Below are 8,647 nucleotides of genomic sequence, written 5' to 3'. Positions count from 1 at the left end.
AATACTGTTTCATGGTGCTTACAGATATGGTGTTCATCATGTTTACAAATTAAATACATTACATATAATTTCTAAGTCTGCCTTAGGGCCTGAATTTAAATTTCTAAACTTACATTTCTTTCTTTGCCAAAAAGTATCCACAAAAATAAAATCATGCTAGATGCATATAATACCAGCTACACAGGAGGCTGAGGCAAGAGTATTACAAGTTCAAGGCCAAGGTGGGCAATTTAGTGAGATACTGTCTCAAAATAAAAACTTAAAAAGGGCTAAGAATATAGCTCAGGGCTCCCTGGGTTCAATCCTCAGTACAGGAAAAAAAAAGCTGTAACAATATAAAAGCCACATGTTATTTATATTTCTCTGATGTCTGAAAAAGCCTTTAGTAATTCTTAGATTTGAATTATTTTAAGTATAAAAATGACTAAATTAATTTGGATTAATTTGGAAAGATTTTGAAATGGCAATATATAATTATCTATCCTCATTTGGAGACACTGTATTTACAAGTTCATCTATTTGCTTCAATTTACTTAACCCCAAAGTCAATATGTACAGTGCTTTTACGGTCATTTGAGGACATGTGCAAAGCAGTAAAAATTTAAGTCACCTCATGCATACATTCCTAGCAGAAGCCAGACAAGGCAAAGTTCTACTCTTTTTTGGTTCTAATATTAGAAAGGGCCTTTCCATAAGGTATTTGGTGCCTTGCTTTTTAAATTTTTGTACTTTTTGATTGTGACTTCATTATCTAAAATGTTCCCCAACCATAAAGCTGCAGTTTGCTCTAGGGCAACGGTGGGGAACCTTTTAGAGACCTAGTGCTCAAACTGCAATCTCAAACTCACTTACTGTAAAGTACAAACACTGCAATTAGACCTGAATACTGAGGTTTTAGTTTAGAAAAAAGCAACTGTTATGCAATGCTCAGCTACTTGGGCGACTTGGCTTATGTGCTGACTGAGAGGGCTCTGTGTGTTTACTGTAGCACACATGCCATAGATTCACCACTACAGGGTACCAAATGCAAAGAAGATACTATGTGAATTACACCAAAAAATTGTGTATTTTCATTTCAGCATATAGTGCTGTTGGTTATGGGTCCAAAGACAATAAATCAACTATATTAAATAATTTAAAACAGAGACATACATAAAATGTTATGTATTGAGAGGTTGACAAAAATGTGTCCAGAGGCTCACAGGAACTTGATCTTGCATTTCCCCTAGGAACAATGGATCGATACTCAATTTCAATGTTTACAGCAACCTTATAGAACATAACTACCCCACATAATAAAAATCAATTTCACCTTGAATATAACATCTTTCTGTGAATCAAAATTAGCTACCATCTCCCAACTCATAGTATTATTACATGAGCATACTCAAAAAAATACATCTGAGAGTCAAAAAATAGTTGAGAAAACTAAGTGCTAAAGAGCTATGGAAAAGACACCCACCATTCAACATTCTTCCCCAGCTAGAACAAACATAAAGCAATCTTTTTCCATTTGGAATATGTGGAGGCAGGCATTAAAAGCTGAAATACAAAGTCATCAGAGAAGAAGAAATTAAGTTCAAAATGGGCAATGGAAGTAAGGCTTTGTTGGATATAAGGAACCAGAAGATTGAGTGTATTGTGTTGGGTCAGAGCTCAGAGAAGGTCTGCCACCAATGAACAGGGGAGGAAAATCATAACAGATTGGTAAGGTTTTGATTAGCCCATACATTTTTTTATCCAATTTGGAAGGCTAATAGTGGGGTTGAGACAGGGTCTCACTATGTAGTTTAGGTTGGCCTTGAGCTAAGTGGCTCAGGTTGGCCTCAAACTTGCAGAAATCCTCCTGCCTCAGTCTCCCGAGTGCTGAGATTACAGATGTGTACCACTACACCCAGCTTTTGATGGCTAATTTTTTATGTCAACTTGGCTAGGTCATGCTACCTAGATATTTGGTTAACCATTATTCCAGATGCTTCTGTGAATACTAAGAGATAACACTTGTATCAGTAGAAAAGAAGCTTGCCCTCCATAATGTGAATTGGTCTCATCCAAACAATGAAGGCCTTAAAAAAAAGATTAACTTCCCTTAAGAGGGAATCCTGCTAGAAGCCCGTCTTCAGATTTGAACTGCAACTCTTCCCTCTCCAGCCTGCCACCTGCCACCCTACCCTGCAGGCTTTGAACTTGGCAGCTCCCATAGCTGCCTAAGTCAAATCTTTAAATCAATCTCTCTCTCTCCTCTGCCCTTCCCTCTTTCTGGGCTGCTTCTCTGGAAAACCCTGAAACATCAATGCAATGAAGGGGCTGGGGATTTAGCTCAGTGGCACAGCGCCTGCCTGGCAAGCACAAGGTCATGAGTTTGATTCCCAGTACCGGAAAAAAAAAAAAAAAAATCAATGCAATGATGTGTCTAGATGTCTCCCCAAAGCCTCATGTGGTCATAGGTGAAGCTTTTCACTGTTGGCTGGATCCAGTGTGTGCTGAGATTAAGACTGTGTGATCACTAAACTAGTCTACCGATTGGCTTGGCATAGTTCTGAGTATGGATAACAGGAAAGTACACCTGGGGGTGAGTGCTACATGCCATAAGGGTGTGTAGCCTGGCTATAAGGGAAAGAGGGCTGCGGTGGACATTTGCTGTTTGCTTCCTCTCTACTTCACTGCTTTGCTGCCTTCCTGCTTTCTGCCTGCTATGAACTGTTTCACCCCTTCCATACCCCTCTGCCATGCCATCCTGCCTTGGAGCCAGCCAACTATGAACTGAAACCTCTACAAACTGTGAGCTAAATAAACCTTTGCTCCTTTAACTTTGAGCGCTGGGTATTTTGTTTCAGCAAGGAGAGAAGTACATAAGACAACCGATATTAATTTGAAATAAGAGATATAAGAATATTAAAGTAATAAAGTATGTTCCCTAAGACCCGTAAATCCAATACAGGACAGGGTCTTCTTTTGGTTTACTGACCTCATACAAATGTAATACCTGGCACATCACAGGAATGTAGTACTATTTCTTAAATGAGTAAGTATTAGTAAATTTATTAACAATAGCTTCTCAACAATACTTTTTATGTATTTACTTGGTTTCAGGCACAATGGTGAGAGGTGCTTTATCTTTGTTCAATGTTTTAATCTCCACATGATCTCTTTAAGACAGCAATTTGAAGTCTCCATTACTGAGGTATGGAAACTGAGGCTGAGAGTTGACTTATGCTGTCCAGAGTCATGCAGAGTGAGATTCAAATCTACATGTGATGCTTCAAACCTAAAAGGCAACTGAGATATGGTTAAACGAGGACAGGTACAAACATAGTCTATAAGTACTTACCAATCATGGCACCTAGGAATTTAAAGAAGCAAAGAAACCAGATATTGTGGCATACACCTATAATCTCAGTACCCTGGGAGACTGAGGCAGGAGGATCACAAATTTAAGCCCTGCCTGGGCAATTTGGAACTTAAAACTTTGTCCCAAAATTTTTAAAAACCAGTCATAATAAAGGCTGGGGACATAGTTCAGGGTGAAGGCCCTAGTTTAATCAGAAAGAAGGAAGGAGGGACAGGAAGGAGGGAGGCAGTCAGAAGAGACTGGGCTGGGATGTAGCTCAGTAGTACAGCAGTTGCCTAGTACACAGGAAGCCATGGGTTCCATCCACAGCTAGCAAAAAAAAAAAAAAAAAAAGAAAAAAAAATTTATACATATATATGTATTTCTCAGAGCAAATAGTAAATTAAGGAATAGCAGTACTAATAGGACATAAAAACCATTTCATTACACTTAAGAATACTATAACTAATCTAACCCTTATGACACAAGATACAAACATTCACTCCCACAAAATACTACCTGATGCCACTCCAAGTCACTAAATCTCTCATAACAGTTATTGTATTTTTCAGGAGTAAATTTTCATCTGTGAAGGGTAGGGACATAACTCAGTGATAGATCACTTGCCCAGCATGCACTAGGCCTTGGGATCAACCCTAGCACTGCAAGTAAAAAATAAAGGGAGAAATGAAAATAATTTGTGATCAAACATATATTAAGCATGAATAAGCATTTCAATTTTATTTAACATTTAAACAGAACAGTGTTTTTGACTACTCATTTATATAATGCACACGATTAAAAGTGCAAAATATTTACCATAAACATATGGTTATGAAAGTGAATGCCCACAATGAACCCAACTTAAGCACTCCTGCTCATTTCAAGTCACAGTTTCTTCTGAAAGCTTTTTGGACCCCAGCTGCTGCTCAATATCTTCCAGCTACTGTTTTCTGAACTGGCTCAGACTGGTTAGCCCATATGCAGCCGGTGCTAAAAAGGCGCTAAAAATCATCAAAATTCCAACAGCAGTTTCCTGGAAAAGAAGATGAAAAATGTTAATTAGAGTGGCTTCCTGGACCACTGATTTGCAGCCTAACAAAAACTGCTTAATGATGTAGCTCAGTGGTAATGTCCCTGCTTAGCATTCATAAATCCCTGGGTTTAATCCCTAAATCCAAAAAACAAGTGCCTGGTGGAACCAAAAATACCAAAATTCAATTCATAGGTAATCTGATTTTTTTTTTTTTTTTTTTTTTTTTGGTCTTTCTGAGACAGGGTTTCACTACACAGTTCAGGCTGGCCTTAAACTCACTTTGTAGCCCAGGGTGGCTTCGAACTCACAAGGATCCTCCTATCTCGGCCTCCTGAGCGCTGGAATTACTTGCGCAAGCCAACACGCCCCGGCTATTGTTTTTTAAAGCAAACTTTTTTTAAAAAAATAGCTGTCAAACTGACCTTCCTACGCTAGAAGCTCAATGCTGTCTAGGATTTCCAGTTTTAAGGAAAATGCTAGTACTTGGCACGAAAAGCGCACTCCAATAGGGTACACGATGAACGGTGAACAATAATCTGGCCCTCTGACTTCGTGCCCGCCAGGAGTGAGCGCGAAGGTCCCAGCCCTTCCCGAGGCCTGAGAAGCCGCGCCGTGGGCCCAACAACGGCGCCCTGGTGGGACCTCCCCGACTGGGCCCCAGAAAGCTCCACACGAGCCCCAGGCCGTCCGCTCCTTCCTCCCCAAGTGTCAGGTCGCCTCAAGCCTTAGCTTCGCACTTCCCCGGCACCCAGTCCGCCTGTCCCTTCAGGTGGGCCCAACTCACAGCGGGCGACAAGTGCTGCCGGCGCGGGGGCCCTGAGTGGGCGAGGCGGCGGCTGGGTTGCAGGCCGAGCAGGACTACGCGGCGGCAGAGCACGGACAGGTAAGACATGGCGCCTCAGGTGAGAACAAGAGTCGTGCCACGAGGTAGACGCCACACGCGAGGAAAGGCAAGGTCTTCAAGCGTGGCAAAAGGAGCGCTAGGAATGCTGGGAAGTTGATTTGCGCATGCGTGCTGGTCACCAAGTGGGGCGCGCGCGCGCACGCTGTCACACACCCTCTGCGCAGCCTGGTCGGACCACGCCCCTTGCTGCCAGCAACCTTGCTTTGTCATGCCCTTCTTCCCTTAGTGCTCCCTGCACCCTACATACAATCCTTCTGCCCTCGAACACCTACCCTGCTACGTAGGTCAGCTTCGCACTCGCTCCCAAATGCCATGTGAACCTCACGTTCAGAGTAGTTTGATTTTCTACTGGGTGGATAAGACATTCTGTTCCTATACTGGTGAACTTACCGCTGCTCGTCATTAGCAGAGCCATGCATATTACTTACACTCTGCTCCAATGAGAATTAAACTTTTTGTAAATTGTCTATTGGTTAATTACTCTATTTTTTGATTTTTTGTTTTGGCAGATCTGAGGCTTGGTCCTATGGCCTTCACACTGGGTTACATCCTCAGCTGTTTTTTTGTTGTTGTTGTTGTTTTGTTTTTGTTTTTGTTTTTGTTTTTATGTTAAAACAGTTCTAAATTGCCCAGACTCAAACGAGATCCTCTTGCCACATCCTCCCGAAGTGCTGTGATTACAGTCATGTACCATGATGGCTTTTGTTTCTCTAATTCCCATGCTGGGGAACCATATCCACAGCCTTATGCACACTCGACATCCCATCTGTATTAGTTGATTCTGAACATTGAAAACAGAATAAGTATATGTAGTCTGATGATGATATAAAAATTATTCATGGTAGGGTCATACATAGTGGACTCAGAAGATGGTGAAATTATCTGTTACTAATTTGTATCTGTTAAAGGAAAAATGAAATATACTGTGATTTTTAAATTTAATATTATAATAAACCTTTGCAAAATAATCCAGTTTCTTCATAGTAGTTCCTAGAACAAATAGTGTTCTGGGATTTTTATTGTCTTATTCCTGTATCTGATATCTTCCTAGTTCTTAGATTCCTACTTCATTTTGCTATACTGCATCCTTAATGCTTTCTGGAAAGATCTAAGAGATAAATTTTCTCAGTCCTTGAAAGTAAATACAAAACTTTATTTTGCTCCTCATTTAAGCGCTAATTTGATTGGTTATAGAACTCTAGGCTCAAAATCATTGTCCTTTGGGAATTTTTTTAAAGACATTTTTTGTTTTCAGCGCACTTTCGGGAAGCCGCCAACATGGCAGGGTGGCCCAGGGGCTCCGCATCGCCGTCCACTGCGCAGGACTCGACAGCCCCCAATGTGGTGGCGTGGGTGTCGCAGTGGGCCGATGATCATTTGCACCTCATCCAGAACATCAGCACTGGGATGGCCATAGCTGGAATGTTATTTCTAAGAAGTTTTCGACTGATATCACAATTTACAAGATCTTCAGATATTCCAACCGAACTTATAAGAAAGAATGTTAAATTATGTGGACATTACACGGGATAACTGAGAATGGTTTAGAAATTGAACATATTCCCATTACTTTACCCACTTCATGGAGAAAAGAGCCATGTGGTGTTTTGCTAGTTAAACTGGCTGGAGTAGAACTCACTGAAAGTGGCAAGGTATGGTTACAAAAAAGAGCTCAAAGCTTCCCAGCTATTATGGCTCCAACTTCTCAGAAAGGAGAATTCAGTACTCTTTTGCTACCTTTTACTGAGTAAGGGTAGATATTTTAACTTGAATCTGAATGATGAAATTTTGCAAAGAGGCCTGAGTAAAACTGTACTTGTTAAAGGGTTGAATTATGATTCCAAAACTTACTGGACAATTCACTGAAAATTACTTAAAGCTGAATTTGCAGCCGTAAAAAAAAAAAAGGAGAAGGACTATGAAAGGAAGAATCTGAAAAAGAAAGTTATTTGGAAAAATTCAAAGAAATATAGAAAAAAGAAAGTCATTTAAAAGCAACTGAGTCAGATTTCAACTTGAAACAAAGAAATTATGGCAAATTTAGAAGAATTTATGAAACATGGAAAGACAATATGAGTAACTACTCCTTAATATTGAAATTCAGAGAACTTATGAGCCACTTACATTTTCATAGGAAAGGGTGATATAGCCAAGAGGTCTAGAGGTAACTCCTCTGAAGAGTAAAATATGTAAACAAGGACACTTTCACTGAGTCCACATGGAAATTTCCACAAATGATCAAAATTGAATTGTAATGGTATTTAAGCATTAAAAAGATTATGATTAATGTAATATCAGAATTAATTTAAGTAAAGGTTAATGCAACATGCTTTTAGGAACAATGAAATACTATTAAAAATTCCCAGAACTGGACTTGGTGGCACATGCCTATAATCCAAGCACTCTGGGAGGCAAGGTAGGAGAAGCAAAATTATATCCCAGTCTGGGCAATTTAGAGACTTAGACAGACTCTGTCTCAAAAAAAAAAAAAAAAAAATTAGGGACATAGCTTGGTGTAAAGGCCCTGGGTTCAGTTCTCAGTTCTGCCTCACCACCACTCACTTACCAGGCTCTCTTTATTTAGTATCAATGTTTGAAGAGAAAATCCAAGTGTTTGGCATTGTGTTATGCTATTTTGAGCAGCTCAATTAAACACCAATTCAGCAGAATTTGTGTTTAATTCTTGTTCAAAGAGAATATTTTCTCACTTTGCCAATTTTATCAACTTTCATTATTTATAATAAAGGAATTATTTAAAGGAAAAGTAGACAAAAGTAAGCCAATAACACAAAAAGATAAGCCAATCCATATCAGTTATAATCATCAATGTAAATGGCCTCAATTTACCAATCAAAAGAAACACAATGGCAGAATGGATCAAGAAACAAGATCCAACAATATGCTGTATACAAGAAACATATTTAACTCAAAAAGAAATTCATAGACTAAAAGTCAAAGGATGGAAAACAATATTCCATGCAACATGAATCCATAAAAAGCAGGAGTAGCTGTTGTATTTGCAGACAATGTGAACTTCAAAAATGATCAAAAGAGATAAAGGTCACTACATACTTGTTAGGGGAAAATTTCAAGGGGAGATAACAATCATAAATATGTATGCACCAAATAAGGGAGCAACCAACTATATAAGATAAATATTAATAGTCAGGAAAAATCAAATGAGCAATAACACAATTGTAATGGATTAATGGATTAATGGATTTTAATACCCCACTGTCACAAATAGATCAACCAGACAAAAAACCAGTAAAGAAATATCAGAACTGGGGCTGGGGATTTAGCTCAGCGGCAAAAGTGCCTGCCTGGCAAGCGCAAGGTCGTGAGTTTGGTTCCCGGTACCGGAGAAAAACCAAAA

The 8,647-nt window shown here is 39.5% G+C and overlaps 1 protein-coding gene and 1 pseudogene across 1 annotated transcript; one reads left to right on the top strand and one right to left on the bottom strand.

Moving 5' to 3' along the window:
* Positions 1–4,042: 4,042 nt before the first annotated feature.
* On the bottom strand, positions 4,043–5,346 carry LOC102005637 (cytochrome c oxidase subunit 8C, mitochondrial). The gene is made up of 2 exons (XM_005390345.1): positions 5,152–5,346; positions 4,043–4,367 (listed from the first exon to the last, which is right to left on the bottom strand). Exons 1-2 carry the CDS (start codon positions 5,257–5,259, stop codon positions 4,275–4,277), a joined length of 201 nt encoding a protein of 66 aa, XP_005390402.1. The 5' UTR covers positions 5,260–5,346; the 3' UTR covers positions 4,043–4,274.
* A 1,203-nt stretch (positions 5,347–6,549) lies between these two features.
* LOC102005302 lies at positions 6,550–7,415 on the top strand (annotated as a pseudogene).
* The last annotated feature ends 1,232 nt before the right edge of the window (positions 7,416–8,647 follow it).

The sequence above is a fragment of the Chinchilla lanigera genome, unplaced genomic scaffold, assembly GCF_000276665.1.
Source record: "Chinchilla lanigera isolate Chin_1 unplaced genomic scaffold, ChiLan1.0 scaffold00037, whole genome shotgun sequence".
NCBI classification, from domain to species: domain Eukaryota; kingdom Metazoa; phylum Chordata; class Mammalia; order Rodentia; family Chinchillidae; genus Chinchilla; species Chinchilla lanigera.
Note: the sequence above shows the minus strand (reverse complement) of the source record. Positions and strands in the feature narration are given on the sequence as shown.

What these genes read in the sequence shown, in the direction of transcription:
- LOC102005637 (XM_005390345.1), bottom strand. Translation starts at nt 5,259, where the DNA reads ATGTCTTACCTGTCCGTGCTCTGCCGCCGCGTAGTCCTGCTCGGCCTG. An exon ending in GGCAGCACTTGTCGCCCGCT is followed by an intron (nt 4,368 to 5,151) that starts GTGAGTTGGGCC and finishes CTTCTTTTCCAG; the next exon opens with GAAACTGCTGTTGGAATTTT.